General features: G+C 48.7%; 1 protein-coding gene across 3 annotated transcripts in view; it reads right to left on the reverse strand.

The window, feature by feature from the left end:
* Positions 1 to 19,588: 19,588 nt before the first annotated feature.
* The window catches only part of NUP93 (nucleoporin 93), a 111,245-nt gene continuing 106,282 nt past the window's right edge, over positions 19,589 to 24,551 (reverse strand). Inside the window, exons 19-22 of one of the 3 annotated variants that reach the window (XM_003263084.4) lie at positions 23,629 to 23,746; positions 23,108 to 23,191; positions 20,843 to 20,971; positions 19,589 to 20,027 (exon numbers count right to left, since the gene is read on the reverse strand). In XM_003263084.4, coding sequence (XP_003263132.1) covers positions 19,917 to 20,027; positions 20,843 to 20,971; positions 23,108 to 23,191; positions 23,629 to 23,746 — 442 coding nt within the window. In that variant the 3' untranslated portion in view covers positions 19,589 to 19,916. The remainder of the gene's footprint in view (positions 20,028 to 20,842; positions 20,972 to 23,107; positions 23,192 to 23,628; positions 23,747 to 24,551) is intronic. The other 2 variants (XM_003263085.4, XM_030796696.1) reach the window with 2 other exon arrangements.

Consider the following 24,551-nt stretch of genomic DNA (forward strand, 5'->3'; position numbering starts at 1 on the left):
CTGTCTGCTTGTGGATTTCATTTCTGCCTTTTAATTTTTACTTTTTCTTTCTTTGGAGGCAGAAATTGGGCATAAGACAATATGAGGGGTGGTCTCCTCCATTAGCCTGAGGGGTCCTACTCTATGAAAGTTCAAAAACCTCTCATATTAGTATTTGGTTTTAAAAAATTTATTTAGTATTGGGAGGCTGAGGTGGATGGATCACCAGCCTGGCCAACATGGTGAAACCCCGTCTCTACTAAAAATACAAAAATTAGCCAGGCATGGTGGCGGGCACTTGTAGTCCCAGCTACTTGGGAGGCTGAGGCAGGAGAATTGCTTGAACCCAGGAGGCAGAGGTTGCAGTGAGCCCAGATCGCGCCATTGTACTCCAGCCTGGGCGACAGAGCGAGACTCTGTCTCAAAAAAAAAATATGTATATATTTAGTAGTTTTGAATAGATGAATTATATAATTTTTTTTTTTTTTGAGACAGGCTCTTGCTCTGTCACCCAGGCTGGAGTGCAGTGGCACAATCACAGCTCACTGAAGCCTCAACCACCAGAGCTCAAGAATCCTCCCACCTCAGCCTCCCAAGTAGCTGGGGCCACAGGCATACACCATCATGTTTGGCTAATTTGTTTTTACTTTTTGTAGAGATGGGGTCTCAAGTCACCCCAACCACCTGACCCTGGTTGCCCAGGCTGGTCTCAAACTCCTGGACTCAAGTGAGTCTCCTACCTCAGCCTCCCACCTCCCAAAGTGTTGGGATTGCAGGCGTGAGCCACTGCGCTTAGCTGGTATAACATTTAAAAAGATGTATATATATATATACACACACACACACACAGACAGACTCACACACACACACAAGTTAGTCTCTCTAGCTCCAACCTGTCTCCCAATGTCTATGTGTCCCTCCAGAGACATCTACAAGCAACTCCAAACCAGAGCTCAGCAGGTCAGAATTGTAATCCATATCCACCAACAGACTGACAAGCCCTGGGGCTTGGGACCAGCCAGTGGCCTCCAAGGCCCCTAGGCATCACCCAAAGTGTGGGCCATGTTTCCCTGGGCTCTACCTGCAGGGCCACTGGGTTATAAAGCTTGGGGAGCCAGCGCCTTTCCTGGCTCCTGAAGCCATCCCAGACAAGGCACCCCAGCTCCCATAGGGGCAGTCACCCTATCAGTGCTGGACCAGATCAGGACCCGATTTTGCCAGCACTCTGAGGCCACACCTTGAATGCAGGTAGCAATGGGAGCAGCACTCTTGTTACCAGAGGTGCCTACGCCATTGCAGGGAGGCAGTGGTTGAAATTTGAGCTGTCAGGGGATGAAAGAGGTGAGTTAGGGTCTGGAGAGATGAGTTAGTGGGCACACACTTGATACGTCACCGGAAATGGAGGGCGTATTTTCCCAGCTGTTGTAAGGGTTCTCAGTGTCAGCCCCTACGGTGCTGGCCTCACCTGTTGTCACCTTTCCTCCAAGAGGCCAGCATTCAATGATTGATGGATGTGGGTATAAAGAGCTGACACCCTGCCCCAGCTGAGGCTTTGGGTATACACCGAAGCTCACTTCTCCCTCTGCCCAGCCCTGCTTCCTTCCCTTCTACCCACTAGTACTGACCACAAGAGGCTCCCTGTTGAATGCCCTGCACACACTCCCCTATCTTGGAGTCTGCTACTCAGGAGTGGGATGATCTAGCAGCTGACCAGAAAATCACTGATCTCTTTGTCACCTCTGCTGAGTTTTCCATCTTGCAGCCATTTACCCAACAAACTTTTACTGACCATCCACCATGCCATAGGTGGCGATAGGAGCCAAGGACACACATGGTGGGCGCTGCGCCTGTGCTCACGCTGCTGCTGAGTTCATTCGGGAAATCAGCGTGGAAACAGATCAGCCCAGCTGTGTAGTGAGGGTAGCAATGGGAGAGATGTCCCTGGAGGAGGGTCAGGGTACGGACAACCAGGGAAGGCTTCCAGAAGAGGGGACCCCTGACCTGACTCTTAGAGAATAAGTTGCTCTTCCTGGAGGCAGGGGATAGAAAGGCTATCATCGCCAGCTCTAGACATCTGAGCTTGGCTTATGCTCTAGCTCTGGTCATCCTTGGGAGGGACATGGAGGGACACACTTCCTCTCCCTCCCTAGCCCTGCCTCTCAGGCTTGGGCTCACAGAGTTCACACAGGTCCCCCAGAGGACTGGCTCCATGGTGCTCGAAATCCTTAGGGCTCCATGACCCCCAACAGCAAGTCAGCACTGGATGATTGAGAACTCACAGGAAGGCCTGGCTGGCTCACTCTGTCCCTCTTGCTAACCTCTTACTCCTCGTCCAGAGGTGCTGGGGACAGGTGTACCCACCCAGCTGTAGGGCCAGGCAGAAGGGGTAGATGAAATGCTCAGCCTGTGTTAGGGCAGCAAACACTGTTGGGGAATCCACCTCCAAGATGAGGGTCTAGGAGTCCCACAAAATCATGGATAAGTTTTCATACGTCAGTGCACTTTTCTAGGGAGGAGACAGAAATTTCATCCACCTTGTTAGACTCACAAGGGCAGGGATCTGGCCTTGTTTTGTTCAGTGATAATCCCAAGCAACAAAACAGTACAGAGTGGGTATTCAACAAATGCTTATTGAATTATGAATGGGACGCAGAAGCAAAGAGGGCAAAGGGTGGTTCCATGGAAATCCTTGGCTGACAGAATGACCCCAAGCGAGGCTGATGAAAGTGGCCACTCCACAGGCCCTCCCAGCTCAGCATTCAGCATCTAGTTTCGCATCTAGAGGTGAGCTGAGGATAACAGGACCTCAATGACAAACCCCAAAGGTTACGATCACTGTGCACTTTTTTTTTTTTTTGCAAAGCTTATACATTTACCATATGTGTTAATTTTTAAATCTTCTCAGGGCACCTCTTAATGACCCACAGGCCTCCCTACCCACTTCCCTGGATTCCCAGCCCCTCGTCAGAGAGGCATCTGCCAGTGGGGCTGAAGGCTTGAGGGCCCCACCCTGGCTTTGTTAGGGGAGAGGATTTGTAGAGGCCTCTCACTGCTCATTCCCTCCCATTGGGCCCTCGGGGCAGATCTTATCACTGCTCTCCCTCTTAAACTGCCATTTGACTGGCGAAAATCACAGCTGCCCTTTATCTGCTCACACCATTCCTACACACCCTGTCCCTGGGCAGCTGTGGAAAATTCTTGATTAAGATCTCACACAGGAAGGAGCCTGAAGGGGCCTGGGCTGGTTTCCAGCAGCGCTGTGGTCCTGGGCAGAGTGAGGGGCCCCGACTGTGCTTGCCGAGGGTGACCTTGGGCAAGTCACTTGCTCCTCCCTCCAGAAAACCCTGGCCTGGTCAGCTCCAAAGTCCCTTTCTGCTCTGGAGGGGGACATTTGCTGCTTCAAGAAACCTCTTCTGCCCCTCTGCCTCTCTATGGGGTAAGAGAGGGTTTTAGCAGGTCCCCTTGAAGGACTCATCAATAGGACATGCTGAGAGACTGTCAGACACCTTGTCCCAAAGCACAGACCCCCAGGAAGGGGAAGCCTGCATTTGGATGGAATTTAATCAATTTCAGACATGTTTACAGAAGCACTCTTTTTGATGGTCGGTGGGGACACAGTGCTAGGTCACACACAGTCCCTACCTTTCAGGACTCTGGCTTCCAGGAGAATCCAATGGGCCAGGCCTTTCTGATCTGAGATTCTATGTACCTGGAGCAAAGCCCTTGATTTGGCTGCAGAGTCTCAGTTCTGGCCATTTCTGTATGACTTTGAGCATGAAACTGACCTGGGTGAACATCAGCTTTGCAGCAGCAAAATGGAAATGACACTTCTACCAGGCATCCCTCGCCCCTGGCTGAGTGCAGTGGGCCCCTCGGATCTCCTGGCTCTCAGACAGAACAGGAGCAGTGAAGAAACTGAAACTTTCAGCAGTCAGGAAACCAGAGATGCGGAAACCCCAGAGAAGCAGAAACCCCAGATGCAGGTCCTGAAATGGTGAGGACAGAAGGCCCTGCTGCAACCTCAGAATCTCAGGGCCTCCTGTCTTTGCAGCTACAGAGGCAACTCAGCATTTATTGTGCTCCTCCTGTGTACCAAGCACTGGACCTCACAGCCTAAACTGGCAGACAGACCAGCAAGGAGATCATTCAACTGGCCAGCAGAGGAGGAAGGCTGTCCAGAGGAAAGAGAGGGGAGAGGGGAAGGGAGGTGTGTGGGTGAGGATGGAGGGGAAATGAGGACAGGGGAGAGGACGGAAAGGAGCTCAGGAGGGGTGTGGTCAGTGCAGGGGGAGAGGCAGTGGGACTGAGGCCCACATAGTGCTGTGGGGTGGGGAAAGGAGGGAAGAAATAGTGGGAGATGAGGCTAAAAGGGATCCAATTGTTTCTTCATTCCACTGCGTTTATTGAGTGCCCACTGCATACCACGCCCTGTGCTAGGCAAGGGAGGCACCACAGGGAACAAGACAGAGACCCTGCCCTCCTAGAGCTCACATTCTAATGGGAGAGACAGTAAATAAGCAATCATTATAATACATTTAGTGATAAGTGCTGTTAAGAAAACAAAGTTTTTTTTCTTAGGAAGGGTACATTAGGCCTCTTTGAGAAATTTGAGCCAAGCTCCAACAATGAGAAGGAGCCACCCACATGTGAGCAGGTATGAGCACAGGGGTTGCAGATGAGAGCAAAGCATGTGCAAAGGCCCTGTGGCAGGACTGTGGTGTGGGCTTCGAGACTGGTAAGAAGACCTGTGCGGCTGGAGCAGAGGGACCAAGGAGTTGGCATTCGAGACATGTAAAAGGGAACATCCAGCCTTATAGGCCAGGGTTAGAAGTGTCCTATTCTATTCTACAACGGTCAGGTTTATTTTTACAAGCTTATTTTGGCTGTTGTTTGGAGAATGGGCTGAGGGAGAAGGGCTAGGTAAGACTAGTCAGTGGGCATGGTGGCTCACACCTGTAATCCCAGGACTTTGGGAGGCTGAGGCAAGCAGATCACCTGAAGTCAGGAGTTCAAGACCAGCCTGACCAACACAATGAAACCCCATCTCTACAAAAATACAAACATTAGCTGGGCATGATGGCGGGTGCTTGCAATCCCAGCTACCCGGGAGGCTGAGGTGGGACAATTGCTTGAACCCGGGAGGCGGAGGTTGCAGTGGGCTGAGATCTCCCCATTGCACTCCAGCCTGGGCGACAGAGTAAGACACCATCTCAAAAAAAAAAAAAAAAACAAGCTAGTCAGGGGCCATTGCAGGTACAGGACAGTGATGGCCAGACTTAGGGAACAGCTGTGGGATGGCAGGATGGTGAGAAGGGTTGGGAGGTGAGATAGATTCTGAAGGCAGAGCCAACAGAACCAGCATGTGGATTTGTGTGGGGCAGGGTTCAAAGGAAGGAGGGACCCGGGAGAGCTCCATGGGGGAAATTATTGTAGTGTTTCCAAGTAGAGAACCCTGATGGGAAGGCCTTGAAGGCCAGGGTAAGAAGACTGGCCTTTGTCCTGGGGTCTCAGGCCCCATCTGTTTCTGAAAAGCTGGCCCAGGCAGCAGTGGTGTGGTGAACGGTGCAAGGCAGAAAGAAATGGGGCCAGGGAGGGCCAGGCGAAGGCTATGGCAACAGTCAGGCTGGAACAGACAATGACCCTGGCTATGAGTTCCAGGGCCCACCCTTGACTACTCACAGACTTTGGCATCACACTGGAACCTCTAACAAATGCTGATTCCAGGGCCCCACCCTGGAGATTCTGTGGACCTGGGCAAGAGGAGGTGAGGGGCAGACATCAGAGTTTTTTGAAAGCTGCCAGGTGATTCTGAGGAGCAGTCTGGGCTGAGATCCAGTGAGCTACAGAGGACAAGCTTTCATACACAGACTCCCACCCCAACCCCATCCCCAGGTCCTTGCGTCCGGCCCGGTCCCACGAGGCTCGCCTGGAGAGGATGGGTATGATGCAACCCTGGTGTCGTGAAATAGCCGGGTAAGAGGATGCGCTGCTCGTCGGCCTGATTCACAACACCAGCTGCAGCAACGATACCAGAACTCCGCCGGCTTCCTCCTCTGGGCTGTGACTCCTCCGGTTTTGAGACAGTGATGAACCCATACAACATCTTCCCCAACCAATGGCTGCCCCAGGCCAGTATGGCACCAGGGCCCGGGGGTGCATATGGTGGAATATGGGTCCCTGCCCGCAAGGGGCTCACAGACTTGATGTTCATGGGGAAAAGGGGAACAGACATAAAACAAACCTGCACAATGCAGGGGGTGCAGAGAAACAATGGAGGTACTGAGCACTGGGAAGGCCTGGGAAGCCAGAGGCTGGACTGCAACCTCTCCAGCAACCAGGACCGAGAAATTGAGCCTTGAGGACGGGTGCAGGGGCTCACACCTGTAATCCCAGCACTTTGGGAGGCTGAGGCGGGTGGATCACGAGGTCAGGAGATCAAGACCAGCCTGGCCAAGATGGTGAAACCTCGTCTCTACTAAAAATACCAAAATTAGCCAGGCGCAGTGGCAGATACCTGTAATGCCAGCTACTCGGGAGGCTGAGGCAGGAGATAGCGTCGCTGCACTCCAGCCTGGGCGACAGAGTGAGACTTCGTCTCAAAAAAAAAAAAAGAAAGAAATTGAGCCTTGAGGAGCACACAGGTGTGTCTATTGCAGTCCTGGTCCTCTACCTGGACAATGTTATAGCAGTTGGACACTAAGGTACTTGAAACTATCGATAGCTAAAGCAAAAAAGGAAACATACATGATGAGTTAAGACATTTTCATTGTTAAAGGAAGGACTCCCAGCCAGGTGTGGTGGCTCATGCGTGTAATCCCAGCACTTTGGGAGGCTGAGGTGGGATGATTGCTTGAGCCCAGGAGTTCAAGACCAGCCTGAGCAACATAGAGAGATCCCGTCTCTACAAAAAAATTTTAAAAATTAGCCAGGCATGTGTTGCATACCTGTGGTTCCAGCTACTTGGGAGGCTAAAGTGGGAAGATCACTTGAGCCCAGGAGGTTGAGGCTGCAGTGAACTATTTGCCTGGCTCCAGTCTGAGATTTTGTCTCAAAAAAAAAAAAAAAAAAAAGAAAGGAGTACTCCTAGTTCCTTTTTCTTCATGGACAGACTTAAAAAAAAAACAAAACAAAACCCTATTTAGCCAACATTCATTCCACACTTTTAGATATTAATAATGCATTAATCACAATCTGGCTATTTTGAAGGACACACAGAAGGATAAGGCACGGTCATCGTCCTCAGGAGCATACAGTTCATCAGAGGAGGTAAAGCCAACACATAGCCACAAGCCGAGGCAGGAAGACATAAATCCCTGGATAAAATGCTACACGTGTTCAGAGAGAGGATGATTTCCTCTGGCTTGTACCAGGGTATAGTGAGGTAGATGACACAGAAAGCAAAAAGATAAGCAATTATTTAAGGACAAAGTCCAATGTTAGCCTGGAGCTTCGTGGCAGCCAAGGCAGAAAGCACAGTCATGATCAGTAGTCACTACCTGATGAAAGAGTGAGATTTACTTTCTTCCCTTCTTCCTCTTCTCGTTAAAAATAAATAAATAAATAAATAAACAAACGAACAAATAAATCCCCATCAACTCTTTATCTGTCCATGCAGGTTTAGCTGGTGCTCAACTCTGCTGCATCAACATGAACTGGAGCAGTAATTCTAATAAAAATTCAGTCCTGTAATAACAGACACAAGCATATGTTCCTCCACCCTGATGACTCTGCCAATGTGCTCTCCAAGAAACCAAGGACTCGAACCCATTGTCTTCATTATCTTTGACCTTTTTCTGAGACAGGGTCTCACTCTGTCAGCCAGGCTGGAGTGCAGTGGCACGATTACAGCCCACCACAGCCTCACCTCCCAGGCTCAAGCAATCCTTCCATCTCAGCCTCCCAAGTAGCTGGGACTACAGGCTGTGACTACACTACACCCAACTAATTTTTTAAACATTTTTTGTAGAGACAGGGTCTTGTTGCCCAGGCTAGTTTCAAACTCCTGAGCTCAAGTTATCCACCTGCCTTGGCCTCCCAAAGTGCTGGGATTACAGGCGTGAGCCACCGTGCCTGGCCAGCCTTTCATTTTCAAATTTCATTGGAAACCTTTTCTTTTTTTCTTGAAAGCAATAGGGGAAACATGATCATTCTGTTCCATTTTGAATTCCACAGGTAGACTTCTAATCAGAACACTCTTCAATGGATATTTTTGGAGTCTAGGGGCCTATGACTTGCTCCTGTGACCAGAACCAGGAGGCCTAGAATCTCAGAGCTGCTTTCGAAAGCTAAGCTCCCCGACCCACTCCCTCAAGCCAGGCCCAGTCCAGGGAGTGAGGAAGGATGTGAGCTGAGAGGCCTGGCTGAGATTTGTACAGCCTACTTTCTGACCTGGTGCTTTTAGGTCACCGTTTGTCAAATGCAGATAATTCTACCCAGCCATGGGTTTTCTGATGATATTAAGAGGGGATCTGTGAAAGCAGCATTTTGGAGGACATTAATAATGCTCTGCAAATGTAAACTTTTTGGTTTTTTTGGTTCTAGCCCGTAAGCTACCAGAAAAGAAAGGTGGGAGAAAACGCACTCATCCTCTACTTGTTTAAGGCAGTGCTCTTTGGTAAGGGCAGCTGCTACATGTTTTTGTTTGTTGGTTTGTTTTTAATTTTTAAAAGTTGAGGCAGAGGGAGGAGTGGGAAGAGGAGCAGCTCAGGTCCAAAAGCAGAAACACAGAGAGTTGGCTTTTAGAGTCATCAGAGCCCAGGCCTTGACAGGTATTGCATGCATGTAAAAGCAGACAACGTTCAGCGTCCTAGAAGCTCAGTGTCCAGAGGCTCTCCAACATCATCTGGTTGACTCTCCGCCAGATACCTCAAATAAGCGGCTGACTTCCTTACCATCCCCCAGCAGAGCTCTAAATGATCTTCTGCCAGTGGTCACCCAGCACCCCAGGGTTCAGATGCAAGAAGACACTGGGGCTTGCCTCCAACGGGAGTCTGCACTCCAGGCTGGGGCTACGGTGGACATTCGTGCTCTGGCTCGGTGCAGGTCCTGCAGGGTATGGAGCCCCACAGCGGGAAGTTTGAGGGGTGGTCTGGAGAACAGAAGTCAGCTCCTTACGCCAAAGGAGCTTGCAGTTAGCGACAGCACTGTGCACTGAAGAGGCTCAGGACAAGCCCATTCAGGGCACGTGCCTGCCAGTGGTGAATGCAGGAAGGCCAGGGGCAGCCGGACACTGGGAAAGAGCATCTTTGATCAGAGTCCCTGGGCTCCAACCAGAGCTATCAAGTGCTCATTCACTTGTGATCTCCTGAAAAATGTGCCCCCTGAGCCCCTCACACACAATGATGCTCTTTAATGTGTGTGGTTTTTTTTTTTTTTTTTGAGAGGGAGTCTCACTCTCTTGCCCAGGCTGGAGTGCAGTGGTGCAATCTCGGCTCACTGCAACCTCCGAAGCCATTCTCCTGTCTCAGCCTCCCGAGTAGCTGAGATTACAGGCAGGCGCCACCACGTCCAGCTAATTTTTTTGTATTTTGGTAGAGACGACGTTTCACCATTTGGCCAGGCTGGTCTCGATCTCCTGACCTCAAGTGATCCACCTGCCTAGGCCTCCCAAAGTGCTGGGATTACAGGCGTGAGCCACCGCGCCCGGCTTCTGATGCCATTTTTAATGGTTAACTTCCCAACATTAAAAACCATGTTGGACAGCTAGGCTGGCTTTGACCTTGATGGGTATAGAGTTGGCAAGCTGACCCAATGGGACTTGGGGTGGTGCATGATTTTCCCTAACCAGATAGAATTTGTATCTTCCTATTTAGTACATCTCAGACATTGTATGAAAATCTGTGCTGGGGGTGGGGTTTGGGGGATTTCCACATTTAGAAAGATCCACAGGCTTACTTCATCACTCCCTGCTTCAGTCATAGCAATGGTTCCTGACCCTAGCAGGGCATGAAAATCACTTGGGGAACTTCTAAAAAACAAGAATCAGTGCCTCGGTCCCTCCCCAGGCCAGTTAAGTGGGAAGCTCAGAGGGCACGGGCTAGGAAATCAGTAGCGGCAAGGACTCCTTGGGTGATTCTAAGATGAAGCCAGGGCTGTGAATTGCAGGGCTGGCGCTGTGAGCTAGAGGAAAGACGACATTAACTAAGGCTGTGTGCAGCACAGAATCTGGCTCTTCCTGATAAAGGGATTGCTGATCTCAAGCTTTTTTTTAAAAGTTATCTTTCATGTTGTAAAAGGCTTTTAAAGAGCTTTTTCTCTCCTGGTTAGACACAGGAATACATAAACTGGCTACCAGCCCTTTTGTGCTGGATTCATTGCCCAAAGACAACAGGTAACCTTATAATTATTGGTTTGCACAGAAAGTGTGTGCCCCCAAGTCAGACCACCCCTGACTCATCTCTCTACCTCATGGGCCACATACACCCCAGGTGCCCTCCATACCTGCCATATACTTACCTCTTGAACAAGGGAGATGCCCTAGTCAGGCTTCTGCTTAGCCAGGGAAGGGATGAACATGAGGCCTGGGACCTCTGGCAGGCCCCTCAACTCACCTGAGTCCTGCTGTTTCTCCTGCTTCAGGGTCATAGGAGAGATTAACAGCTGCACGACACCGCTGGGGCATATGAAGCAGGCCAGCTGCAGCCAGGCCGAGGGTCCCTGCATCCTGGGCTAGCAGGATGGCCACACTCACACAGTGTTCTCCCATCCCTGTAAGTCTGAATCCTGGTCACTTGCAGACAGCTCCAGAATCTTTCCCCTTCATATGGCCCTTCCTTGTGGCATTTTTTTTTTTTTTTTTTTTTTTTGACACAGGGTCTTGCTCTGTCACAGGGGCTGCTGAAGTGCAGTGGCTCAATCTTGGCTCACTGCAGCCTTGAACTCTGTCTCCTGGGTTCAAGCTATCTCCTGCTTCAGCCTCCCAAGTAGCTGGGACTACAGGCTCATGCCACTACACCTGGCTAACTTTTGTATACATATATATATATATATTTAATAAAGACAGGGTTTCACCATGTTGCCCAAGCTGGTCTCAAACTCCTGGGCTCAAGTGATCCCCCTGCCCCAGCCACCAAAATGTTGGGATTACAGGTGTGAGCCACCATGCCAGGCCCCTTGTGGCATTTCTTAAGGCTTATTTATGGTGTGTCTGTGTGCACATGTACATAACCTGCTTCTCTCTTTTCCCCAACCACACAGTGAACCTCAGAAAGCAGGGATTGTACCTTAGTCTCAGAAATCACCCCATAGTGGGCCGGGCACGGTGGCTCACGCCTAGAATCCCAGTACTCTGGGATGCTGAGGCTGGCAGATCACTTGAGTCCAGGAGTTCGAGACCAGCCTGGGTAATATGGCAAAACCTCGTCTCTACAAAAAATACATAAAAATTAGCTGGATGTGGTGGCACGTGCCGGTAGTCCCAGCTACTCAGAGGATTGAGGTGGGAGGATAGCTTGAGCCCCTGAGGTGGAGGTTGCAGTGAGCTAAGATCGTGCCACTGTACTCCAACCTAGGTGACAGAGTGGGAGCCTGCCTCAAGGGCCATGGTGGATGCTAAATGGATGACTGAAGCTCTTGAGTCAGCCTGGAAAGAGAGACCCTTATAGGAAGAGGCCCCTTATTGTCTCTCACCCCAGTAAGAAGGAAGCTCCTTGAGGGCAGAGATCTTGATTCAGTTCACCATTGTGACCCTGTGCCTAGAACAATGCCTGGCACAGGGTAGACTCTTAAACATTTGTTGAACTGCATTCTCCACTTGGCAGTTCCTAAACAGGAACCGCAAGTTGAACTTGACATGTCAATGTCTTTCCCCATTAGCAAATTTTGGCTCATCAATGTTGACCTAATTTTGTCTCTTACCAAAAAAAAAAAAAAAAAAAAAAAAAAGGCATCCCTGAGGTGGGAGTCATTGATTTGACCTGCACCCATGTGCAGGCCCTGTTGTGAAGGACAGAAGCCGAGTGGTGGAGGACACGCCTACAACCTTGGAGACCATCTCCACAAGGCAGGGAGCTGGGTGGCCACAATGATCGTTTATTTATGGAGAGCCCCCTGTGCGACAGGCAACAGGTTTTAACTTCCTCTTCCCAGTGGCCTGATGGAATAGAAACTGGCATGCCTGCTTCCTACAAGAGCAAACTGGTTCAGAGCAATGGAAGGACTCGCAGCTCCCAAGCTCTGAAGCCTTGTGGTGCAGGGTGGCTGCCTGGCCAGGACTTGCTCCCTCCGGCCAGGACACAGTCATTCCATGTTCCTTACCTTTCCCTCTTCCCATCCTCCGCCTTCCGCTGTTGGGAAGACCCTTACATGCAGAATTTAGTTTTCAAAGAAGTCTGACATTCTTGTGCTTTCTGATGCTACTGGCAGCTGCCAGCCACCAGAGGGCCACATCTTAAACGTCTGTTTTTGAAGAAAAAAGTGCTCTATTTGGTTTGGTTCGAATTTTCCTAAAAATTCAAGCCAGCTGCTCCGTCAAGCTGATCAGAGACCCACCCTGAGCGTGGTAGGGTCAGTGGTGTGGTGGGGGTGATGCCTCTAGACTGGTGCTATGGGAAGGAGACATTTGGGAAAACTGAGGAAAAAGAATTTCCAGCCAACCTCTCCAATGAAAATGTCTCTCCCCGCAATAGCACTCCCAGCAGGCAGCTTCCCCAGCTTCTGGGGCCTCACTTCCCACCATCAGTCCTCATATTTCTCTGTGGCTGTTTGCTTCTCAGGGCTTGTATGCAAACCTGGCCGTTTCCAGGAACAGCTGAGGTGCCATTCACGTTGGGGGAACAATGGCCTTAACTTTGTCTTCTTCCCTTGCCATCTGGGTGGCATTCTAATGGTTTTAACTGAGGACTCAGAAAGAATCTTCACCCCACTGAAAAGTCTATAGCTCTTAAGAAACCTGAGGCCAGGCGTGGTGGCTCAAGCATGTAATCCCAGCACTTTGGGAGGCCGAGGTGGGCGGATCACCTGAGGTTGGGCGTTCGAGACCAGCGTGACCAACATGGAGAAACCCCGTCTCTACTAAAAATACAAAATTAGCTGGACATGGTGGCGCATGCCTGTAATCCCAGCTACTTGGGAGGCTAGGGCAGGAGAATCGCTTGAACCGAGGAGGCAGAGGTTGCGGTGAGCTGAGATTGCACCATTGCATTCCAGCCTGGGCAACAAGAACAAAACTCTGTCTCAAAAAAAAAAAAAAAAAAAAAAGAAACCCAAATAAACAGGCCACCCTTACCCCCAGAGGCCCTCTCTCCATCCACTCCCAGCCCCTGACAGTCTCCCTCCACAGCCACAGGCTGCCAGCCCCAGCTCCAGGAGGTGCTGTGCCGTCCCACAGGAGGCCATTAAACCAGCTGATGGGGTCTGAGGCCCAGATTCCCAGGTGACTCATCAGGAAATGGCCTCCCAGATGCCAGCACAAGCTGAGGGCCCCAGGCAAAGGTGAGGGGCTGAAACTCTTTTGTGGAGCCCCTTCAGGGATCGCACACGGGTGTGGAGCCCCTTCAGGGATAGCACACTGGGCCACTGGGCAGCTGACCCACATCACTTCAGAGCTCCTGTTAGGGCAGGTCCCCAGGTGGAGAGATATGAACACCCTACCTCCTTAGCCATCTGCACATCCTTGAGCAGAATCCCATGACCCAGATCCTAAAACACCTGCCCTGGTCAAAAGCACAGGCAGCTACTGTCTAAGAGAGCAGGAGACATCTGTCCCAAGGTCAGGCCCAAGCCTCTTCTGCCACCCCACCAAAACATGGCCCCCAAATTCCGGCTCCCCTTCCCCAAGGCCAATAAGTGGCTTTCAACCCCCATTTAAAATGCTTTCCACTGAAGGTCTAAAATAAGGGGTTATAGATCTTAGCTGTTCCTAGCCCCAGAATGCATGCCGCATGCTGGGTTTATCACCAGAATGCTTCTGACTTACTGTCCCACCACACCTGCAGCCAGAATCTGACCTTTCCCCCCAGAATTCTGAAGTTCAGGGGGAGAAAGCACAAATTCAGAGCTGGGATGGGAGTCCTGTACTTACAGAGACCTCTGGGGACTTCGCAGACCCAGGGACTGGATAGGCCTTAGGAGCCTTCTTTGCAGGGAGTGGAGAAGGGGCCTGGCTCATTAACCCCCGAGGCCAGGTAGAGGCACTTCTGTCACCTTCTGAGGAGCCCCCAGGCTGTGCCTCAGCTAAAGATATTCCCAGGAAAGGCCTAAGAGAGGTTCCTGCTCCACTGAAGGACTGAACAAAGGGGGCACATGGCACTCTGGGAGAACATTCCAGAAATTTACTGGCTACAGACAGGGGTGGTGGTGAAGGAACCATCCTAAACAGAGTAAATGCAGAAGTTACTGTACAGAAAGGAACATGCAGAACACATCCACCAACGCTCTCCCACCCTCTCCCTTCTCCCACAAGCACCACACAGAGTGACTCGAGAAAAGCAGAAAAGAAAAAAAGGAAAATAATCAGTCAACTGAAAAACGCAAAGAATTCTCCCCCACTGAGTTTCTAACACAAGTTACCGATCAAGTGAGAAAAGGCTGTACTTTGGCTCTTTCCTTTCTTTCTAAAATATACAGTATTTGAAATTCCTGGTTGAGAAACACACCGTAGATGACAGCCACTGAGGTCAACTGGGGCCCACATTATCCCGCTCAGCTGCCTGCCTAGCTCTTCAAAACTGCGTATCTCACTGTCATTTCCGATGCCCACACAAGCACAAACAATGCACAAAATCAGGGTAATCCAATTCCACTAGAGAGCTCCCAGCAGCCCGAGGCAGGCCTGAAGGTCTCTGGGCAGCAAGTACCAGCAGAGGCAAGCCCAGATAGGGCAGCCACATAGAACTGGGACATACTTACACTAGGAACTTCTTCACTGTTTATCCAAAATGCAAACTTAATTGAGTGTCCTATATTTTTATTTGCTAAGTCTGACCCAGATGAAGGGGCCTTACCTGCAGGCCATAAAGCCCTGGGTACCACCTGAAAGCCTGCCTAGGCCAGGTCTGCTGAGGCCACCAAAGCATATGTTCTGATGCTGAAGTCCCCTCTGGGATCGCTGGCTCCCCACTTCCTGCTCAAACAGAAGCCAGTGTCTGGGGCAAACTTTTTTGCCCTCCCCATCCCCAAGAAATAGAAGCTCAAGGGCAAAGGCAGCCGGGCGTACAGAGTGTGCTAGCGCAGAGCTGGGTTTCTGCCAGCACCCCCTCCCTTTTTCTTTTTAAAGATCTGGCCTTCATTATTCACAGTACATCAAATTTCCACCCCCTTCTCAATGTTTCCCTGCTGCTGTGCAGCTCTGCAAGTTTCTGTCTTTGAAGGAACAGCCCTGAGTCTCATCTGATCCTGGGAGACATTATTCTCCTCCACCTTCTTTCAGACTGAATGCCTATTAAGGGCCCCCATGGTGAATCACGGAGTCTGAATCTAGGCACATGGAGCTGATCCAGAGGATGTGGGGAGGAGCTTGGCACAGGAGGACAAAGCAAAGCATCTGCTCATTCAAATATCTGCTGAGCAATCTACTGTGGGCCAGATACCCCAGAGAGGGCACACAGGAGAAGCATACTTCAAAAACCAAGGTTAGGACAGGAAAATATCCTCTTTCCCTGGGTTAGCAACTTAGAACCACGAGTACTTCACTTAGGTGATCCTGGCCAAAAGAGGAAAAAAAGCGAGCCTACTTTTAAAGAATTATGCACAACTCTGGGAACAAATCAGTGCTTGATTTACCTCAGATATTCCAGCTGCCTAGCACGGCCCAGCACACAAAGAGGTTTTGAAATGATCTGCTGAAATGGAACCTTGGCTGATAAATACATCTGGCCTATCTAGCCAATCACAAGTTATGTGCGTAACAAGGCAAAAAAGCAGCACAGACCACTTGAAATCTGTTTTCAGAACACTTTAGTAATTTTTAACTTTTTTCCTTTTCAGTTGGAAACAAGTGGCAGAAAGACAGATTTATTTCCTTCCTGTCTCTGCCCTGTGAGGGATACCAATATATATTATGGAATTGTCAGAAGATGACGGAAGATGGGATGACTTCTGGATTCAGCGTAGGATAAAGAATGGGGGATATTTTCTTCCACAGTTTAGACAACTCCTGTTTAATGAGATGCTGACTTCTTCCTGGTATTTCTGAGATGCAGGAACAAAAGCCCAATTCTGATATAAAACGCACATTTCCATCAAGAATTTTATATGTAACACTTTCTCCCAATTTGCTGACACAGGGCTCAATTCCTCTCCCAGCTGACGGAGGCTAAGGGAGAGTTTGCAGTCAGTGTGGGGACTGCGAAGACTTTGGCAGGCCTGGGGCAACCCGCCAGCCCAGGGCTTCATTTTCTGACTCAGCATTCAGCATGCTCAAGTCACTTCCTGAGTGGCATGCTGGAAATTTGGCAAGTGATGTGAATTACCTAATTAACTAGACAAGGGTTCTGGTGCCTAATAGAGAAAAAGGATAGTAGAGATCCAGTCTAAAGCAGGAAGGCGTTGGCAGAGCTGCATATAATTGCTAAATTTAGTATTAAGGGCTCTGGCTAGGTGCAGGCAAGGGTAAAAATTCAAAGAGAGAAAAATCACCCTCAGGTTTTTTTCGGTCAGCAAATGCTGGACACTGCGGAAAAGTCTAGTTCTTTGCTTTAAAGTTGCCTATTCTAAGATTTAAATGATGTATCAAAAGAGTTAACAGTGGCTGCCAAATTGTCCTTAAAAGGCTCTAATTAGACTGTAAGTTCGAGGAGGACAGGAGCTGGGTCTGCATCCTGGCCCCAGTGTAAATGGGCACTTCCTGCTCTTTGATGAGCCCGCCCAGCTCATGAGTGATAAAGGAAGGCATCTGCTGTGGCAGAGCTCACCAGTTTCGCTTCAGTTTTCCCTCTGAAGTTGGGGAGTCAAGAGTTTTTTGTTGTTGTTGTTAAGCCAAAAGAAGAGAATCTGTGAAATTAAATCTCCAGGCCTCTGAAAAGGATCCAGATCAAGTCAGTACTTTCCTTTGAGTGTTTCAGTGAGTTTATTATGAGCCATTCTGAGACAGGAACAAACCCTGACAGTCTCCAAGTGCCCCCAATTTCACTAGAAAGATCGAAATCTCACATCTAGAAGACAAGATGCCTAGTGCCACTTTCTCTTAGTTTCTCTGGGTAAATAGTGAAATCCTGGCCCAACATCTAAGGAAAGAGTTAGTTCTCTGAAAAAGTGAGCTGAAGATGAGTTTTTAAGCTAATAACCTGTCACAGGGTCATGACTTCTGGGCATAAGCTGTAATCATGGGTACATGACAACCTAATGTTGTGGCCTTGCAAATTCAGCCGGTTTCTCATCTCTGCACAATTCTAGAGGCCTGTGCTCAATCACAGAATCAGCTTGTAGGACAAGAACTGGGATTTGCTCCATCCGAGGCCTGGCCCTTCTGGTATGAACCTACTTATCTTCTTTCTCCTACAAATGTCTCTCTCAGCAAGTCCTCAACTGCCAACCAGTGACCACTTTTCTCCCAACTCACAGCTCCCCTAGCAGAGCAGCTCAAGGTCTGGCTGCTTTTCTCTCCCTTCTCATTTTAGGACTCATCTACAGGTCAAAGAACCTCATCCCCTGGATGCAGGGCTGGTGTGCAGTTCTCTCTGGGACAAGTAGAACTGCATGATGCAAGGAAAGGCAAATCCACGATTCTCATGGGATAGTGAAGAGGTAAGCCAGGAGCAAAGACGTATTTAAACAACTTGAGCCTTCTCATTTGTGGCACTGTTATATTTCTATCTGCAAGTAAAATCTAGTATTAGAAAAACAAAGCGCTAAGTCGCACTTTATAAGAAGTCCACAGAGTACTCTTATTTTTATTTTTGAGTCACAGTCTCACTCCATCGCCTAGGCTGGAGTGTAGCGGCATAATCTCGGCTTACTGCAACCTCCGCCTCTTGGGTTCAAGTGATTCTCCTGCCTCAGCCTCCCGAGTAGCTGGGATTACAGGCGCCTGCCACCACGCCCAGCTAATTTTTGTATTTTTAGTAGAGACGGGGTTTCCCCATGTTGGCCAGACTGGTCTCAAACCCCTGACCTCAAGCGAACCGCCTGCCTTGGCCTCCCAAAGTGCTGGGGTTACAGGCGTGAGCCACTGCACTTGGCCAGAGTACTCCTTTTTTATTTTTTTGAGATGGAGTATCACTCTTTCACCCAGGCTGGAGGGCAGTGGCATAAATCTCGGCTCACTGCAACCTTCGCCTCCCGGGTTCAAGCAATTCTCCTGTCTCAGCTTTCTGTGTAGCTGGGATTACAGGTGCCCGCCACCATGCCTAGCTAATTTTTGTATTTTTAGTAGAGGCGGGATGTCACAATGTTGGCCAGGCTGGTCTTGAACTCCTGATCTCAGGTGATCGATCCACCTGCCTTAGCCTCCCAAAGTGCCAGGATTACAGGTGTGAGCCACCCCACCCAGCCAGGAGTACTCTTTTTTAAAAAGCATTATTAAATCATTTGATTAGCTTAAATCAGCACATATAAGCAGGGCACAACTTGCTAAATCAAGGCCCCTGCAGGGCTCATGTTTCAAGACTTTCTAGTAAAGCTCAATTGAAGACAGTCCTCCAGGGTGACAAGATGGGACTAGAGGAGGAAGGCAGAACACAGCTCCACTGACCCTCAGGCCTCATCCTTCCTGGAACATGGAATCCTACCGATACGCACCAGTTGGTTCCATTATCTACAGATTATTTCTTCCCAAAAGAAAAGGTAACAATTAACAACTGGGGGACAGTGGGGATGACCACACCCTGTGACAAGACAGAAACTTCTCCCTACAAGCAAAGGCACCTTTGGGGATCCTTTGGCGATCTTAACATTCCGCTGGGAAAGAGACTACCTCAGGGAGCTGTCCATCAAACCAGCAGAGCAGACCGCTGCCCAGTGCCTCAAGGCTCCAGTTGGCCCATTCAGGAACAAACACGACCTAATTTGCTCTCTGGTTTAGTCTAGGGCTTTGGGACTGATGGTGGGGGAAACAGAGCAAGTGATGGGTGACAACTACTGCTCAGGGAGCAAACACCCACGGTGCTGATGCCATGTGGTGGTCTGGATTCTATACATTGCAGACTCAGCACGTGACCCGTGAGCTTGCCTGGCCAATTACCTTAATGAGTAGGGAAGGGGGTCGTCTGAGCAGAGGAACTGACCACCAGAGAAGGGAAAGAGGGGCTTAAACATCTTTCTAGGAAGGGTGTGTACAAGCCTGAGCAGTCAACTCACAGTGGAGCAGCTACACAGGAGTGCAGTGGCAAGGTCTGCCCCTTCCTCAAGTGCAAGCTGGGGCACTTGCAACCTTCCTTCTTAAGGCTTTTTCTAGGTCTATGCTTTTATCTCCACTGGGTTTGCAACAGAACAGTAAACTGATGAATCCTGCAATCAGAGCTGATGATTTGGGGGATGGTCTTGGACCATCTGGACTTAAGTCACACTCGAGAAGAGGACATGGAGTGCTTGATATTTCACACACAAATCTTACATCTTCTAAGGCTGAGGTTGACTTTCACATTCAAATAAAAATGTGAAAATGAATCGTGACTCTGCTATATGGAATATTATATCTAAATAAAAGTAACTCCCAAAGGCTTTGTTTCCTGGCTCATTTTGGGTAAATTTTTAATTATTTAAGGTCAATTTAACCAAATAATGAATATCTACATAGCCTCTCATTCCCTGGCCCAAGAGCTAGTGACAGCATTTCCCATTACACAAATAAAAATGTAAACAAAATTTCAAAGGAAAAAAAAAAAGAAAAGAATGTTGAAAAGAAATACAAATCAAAGAAATTTATTGGTGTTGACAAAAATACATAATACAGAAACCAAAACAAAACACAACAGAAACAAAACCAGAAACCCCACCCTAGTGGGCCCATGTGCCTGATGTACTGACAGTGTGCCGACCCAGATGCCCCCAAAGCATGGCACTTAATTCATGAGGACCTCCATCTGCACCAGCCTCGCATTGGTGTCCCCAGACGTTCGGTACGGTATCATTCCAGCAAAGGTAATCAGGGTGCGGGCTTGACTTCGGAGTTGCTGAGAGAGAAGGGAAGGAAGGGAAGGAAATCGGTTAACTTTCGAGTCAGGGCACTATTCCATGTTCTTCTGTCCTCTACCCCGGGGTGTCAGGGACAGATCCCTGGTGGGTAGATGACAGTCATACCCTCCTCTGTCATATTCCTTCAGCATGACACAAAGTTAACAAAGCTCGTCCCCCGAAGCCCCTGTTCCACAAGCATCCAAACCCATCTATTAAGCAAAAAGCAGATGGGTTTGCCAGGCAAGCCGCCTCGCCCCAACACATTTGGCTAGCTTTTGACACAGCCCTGAGCTTCAGAACTGCCTGCTCCAATCTTCTGAGCCTCTCTCTCTGGCTGGTTTCTGTCCATCTGCTTTCACAGGGATCTGAGTCTCCAGAGCCCCATGAGGCCCTTGTAACACCGGAGGCAAGGGCGGTGACTGTGCAGTCCCAATCTGGCTCTCTTCCTCCCATGTATCTTTCCTCTTCCTTCCTTTCATTCCTCCTGTTTCTCCCTTCCTGACATAAACTTATCTTTTAAAATGTGCAGGAAGTTCTTATGGAGTCAACTAGAAATTAGCATTGTGTTCGATTTATTAAAAGGTAAGATTTGCAGACCTAGCACATCTTTTTATTTTTTTAAGCTTGAGAAGAGCAGCAATCCCTTTAATGTTTGATTTCCTCTGGGAGCCTCCTAACATGAGATTTATCCAGCTGCCAGGTACTAAGGAGAAAGAGCAGTTTTGGGTCATGTGGTCTCATAAGAGTGCAACAGATTCCAAACCAGAAAGGTGGTGCTTAGCAATGTTTCTCGCGAATGCTGGGATCTTACAGAGTCGCGGTCCTCGATGACTCGCTGGGGCCTGGATGACGAGGATGGACTTGTCCCCTTGAGCCTTTTAAACTGTGTGAACAAGATGTTCATGGTGGCAAGAAGCACTTCTGAGAGGTTGTGCCTGATCTACATAGAGAGAAAAACAGAGTAAAAAAAAAAGAACCAAGCCTTTGGGGCCAACCACAGATGGAGGGAGGGTGGGCTGCTCCAGGCAGGCCTGGTTGCATCACTCCTCACCATTGCCAGGTGGAGAGCCACACAGTCACCCAAAAGGTGCTCATGGCACTGAAATGTCAAGTGTGAGAAAAAAACCCAAGCAATGCTGCTCAGGTCAGGTGGTTACTGTTCCTGCTCCTTTATGCTGTTTTTCCCTTAGTCAGGGGCAGCGAGCCAAAAGCATGCTGACATCTGGGTAGCATTAGGCTTAGACTGGCCAGCAGAATGGCTGCCATTAAATAATTTGAACTTGAATGTCAGGAGGTACAGGTGCACACGCTACTTCTCCACACTCCCTACCACTCCCCACTCTCTCAAACTCACTGGGCTGTTTCCACTGGATCTGCATGGCCCTACCAGAGTCCTTGGTAGCGTCTACAAGGCCAGGCCCTGGTGTACTACTTTAATCCCTGATGCAATGAAGGATGCATTCAAGGAAAGGCTAGAAATAACAAAGGAGCAAGTGGCTAAGGGTAGAAGCCACAGCAGGTATAAAGGAAAGGTCAGCAAGGGGCAAGACCTTCTGAACTGTGTGTACCACAGTAGTCAACATCCCTCTTCATGTGCAGAACTGGCCTTACTTCTTTCTCTAAAACAGAAACCTTTTTTTTTTTTTTTTTTTTTTTTTTTTTTGAGACAAAGTCTCCCTCTATCGCCCAGGCTGGAGTGAAGTGGTGCAATCTCAGCTCACTGCAACCTTTGCTTCCCGGGTTCAAGCAATTCTCATGCCTCAGCCTCTGGAATAGCTGGGACTACAGGCATGCGTCACCACGCCCAGCTAATTTTTGTATTTTTTAAGTAGAGACGGGATTTTACCATGTTGGCCAGGCTGGTCTCGAACTCCTGACCTCAGGTGATCAGTCCGCCTCAGTCTCCCAAAATGTTGGGATTATAGGCGTGAGCCACTGCACCTGGCTGGAGACATTTTATAAAAGGCATATGCTCAATGAGGAAGAATTTTAAACTGAAGGACCACTAGTGACATCCCAGAGCCAGGCAGCTGGTTCTAGAGTCTATAGTGTCGACAGCTGAGTTGAGCGTTTGTAGTTGTAGAGAAGAATTTACCTGGGCCACACACTGGAATGACTGGGGGAGGTCTGGGCTGCAGCAATCAGGGAAAACAGAATCTCTGGGGTCTAGGCATGAGGATTTTTAGAAACTTTTCTAGAGATGCCAGTATGCAGCCCAGCTGAGTACCCTAGGCTAGATGCTGGCAATATGATAGAAACCCGATAGACGGACAGTGGCTCTGGGGCATATGGGGTGATAGCTTAGTCCACGGTCACTGCATTTGCTTCTTTAGACAAAACGGATTGGCTGGGCACGGTGGCTCACGCCTGTAATCCCAGCATTTTGGGAGGCCGAGGCGAGCGGATCATGAGGTCAGGAAATCGAGACCATCCTGGCTAACACAGTGAAACCCCATCTCTACTAAAGATACAAAAAATTAGCCGGGCGTGTTGGCGGGCGCCTGTAGTCCCAGCTACTCAGGAGGCTGAGGCAGGAGAATGGTGTGAACTCAGGAGGTAGAGCTTGCAGTGAGCCAAGACTGCACCAATACACTCCAGCCTGGGCGACAGAGTGAGACTCCTCCGTCTCAAAAAAAAAAAAAAAAACCATAAAAAAAACCCCAAACAGATCAGGGAGGGCAAAAGTGGCAGTGAATCATGATGTGTTTCATGTACCCAATGGAACTACTTAAAGATGATCAGAGTTAAGCACTAAAATACCCTCTAGCACAAGTGGATAATAGAAGAATTAAATCAGACTTCACAGGATCAACCAGAAACCTGTTTCTCCCAAGAACATGTCAATCACTGAAGTGACTGTATTTTCTCAATTAGGAATTCAGACAATAATCTGATGGGGATGTATGCACTCACAGAAAAGCCAGGCCAAGGTATCTGAAAGGGAACCACTCTGGAAAACTCAGTCTGGACAGTTACTGTAAGTAGAATTCTTAAAGCTGTTAGGTACAGGAGAAGAAAAAGCTTTTGGTGGAAGTGGGGAAAAAGGAATTCCATAACTCAGGAAGAAGGAACTTACTTCATCACTGAAATTTCTGAAGGCTGCCACTCTCTCTTCCACACTTTCCTGATTCAGGGGCACCAGCTTCAAGCGCTCAATTATCTGTTTAAAACAACCACCGGCCCCATGTAACACAACCATCAGAGTCATTTCATCTCTCTACATGTAAAGTCAGCACATCACATACTCCAAAGGGCTTCTTCATAGAAAACGCCATTCCCCCTTGTACACACAAAGGCTTTGATTCTAACTAGCTAACTTAATTCTTATCCTCATTTTCTGACACAATTTTTAAAATTCTGAGATTTCAAAGTACTTGAGAAACTTGTCTGTTTTCTGATTAAAGGGGAAAGGAATAGGAAAAAAAAAAAAAAAGCAACACAGGAAACTCCTTTTAAGTCCCAGGATTGTACTAGTCCTTCTTCATTTAACAAACATACTGGCAACAGCCCCTTTGTTTTAAGTAAATTCCATGAAGTGTTTTGAATTTTCAAGGGTGTACATTAACCTGCACTTCAAACACCTTTCCTGAAACTTACATCAAAAGCTCTATCAATATGACCACTATGATACTCGTCAAAAAAGGTGATCAAGTCCAAAAGAAGATAGAACGTGGAGTCCACAAATTTATTTGCGCTTATTCCTTGAGCTCTATACCTAAAAGACAAAAACGGGGTGGGGGTAGTAAGAGTGTATCGTGAATTTCTGTGTAATCCGTAACAGTGGAACAGCATTTAAAAAGACAGTGGGGTGTGGTGGCTCATGCCTGTAATCTCAGCTATATGGGAGGCTGGGGCAAAAGGATTGCTTGAGGCCAGGAGTCAGAGACCAGCCTGGACACACAGTGAGACCCCATCTCCACAAAATATTAAAATATTAGCCAAGTGTGGTGGTACATGCCTGTAGTCCTAGTTACTCAGGAGGCTGAGGTGGGAGGATTGCTTGAGCCCAGGAGTTCAAGGTTACAGTGAGCTATGACTGCACTACTGCACTCCACTCCAGCCTGGGTGATACAGGGAGACCCTGTCTCAACATACAAAAAATACATAAAAAGCATCAAAACCTCTTGAGCTCTCTGGGTGAAGTTAATTAGTGTAAAATGGTGTTTATTTTGAAAGAGCCAAGCACTGATAGTGGATTTGGTATGAATCCACCTATAGGTACTCCACATGGAGTGTGGTTCTCTAGCCTTGACCATCATCTCAGCATCCAATCTTCATGAAAGGTCGTGATGGGCAAAAAGCCCAGCGGCCATCACTGGGGATTGTTTGCTAGGTGGAGATATCTCATTTACCAAATAATGTTCTTTTTTGTTACCCCGGGAAGGCACTCCAAATCCAGTTTTCTCTGGGTCATTTTACTAGGAATATCTACAGAGAGCGCAAAAAGTAATGTTGTTAGCCTCAGCCTGGGACTTAAACTAGTTAGAAGTCTGATAATTCAGTTAACTCACTGGGGATCC

The sequence above is a fragment of the Nomascus leucogenys genome, chromosome 2, assembly GCF_006542625.1.
Source record: "Nomascus leucogenys isolate Asia chromosome 2, Asia_NLE_v1, whole genome shotgun sequence".
NCBI lineage: Eukaryota > Metazoa > Chordata > Mammalia > Primates > Hylobatidae > Nomascus > Nomascus leucogenys.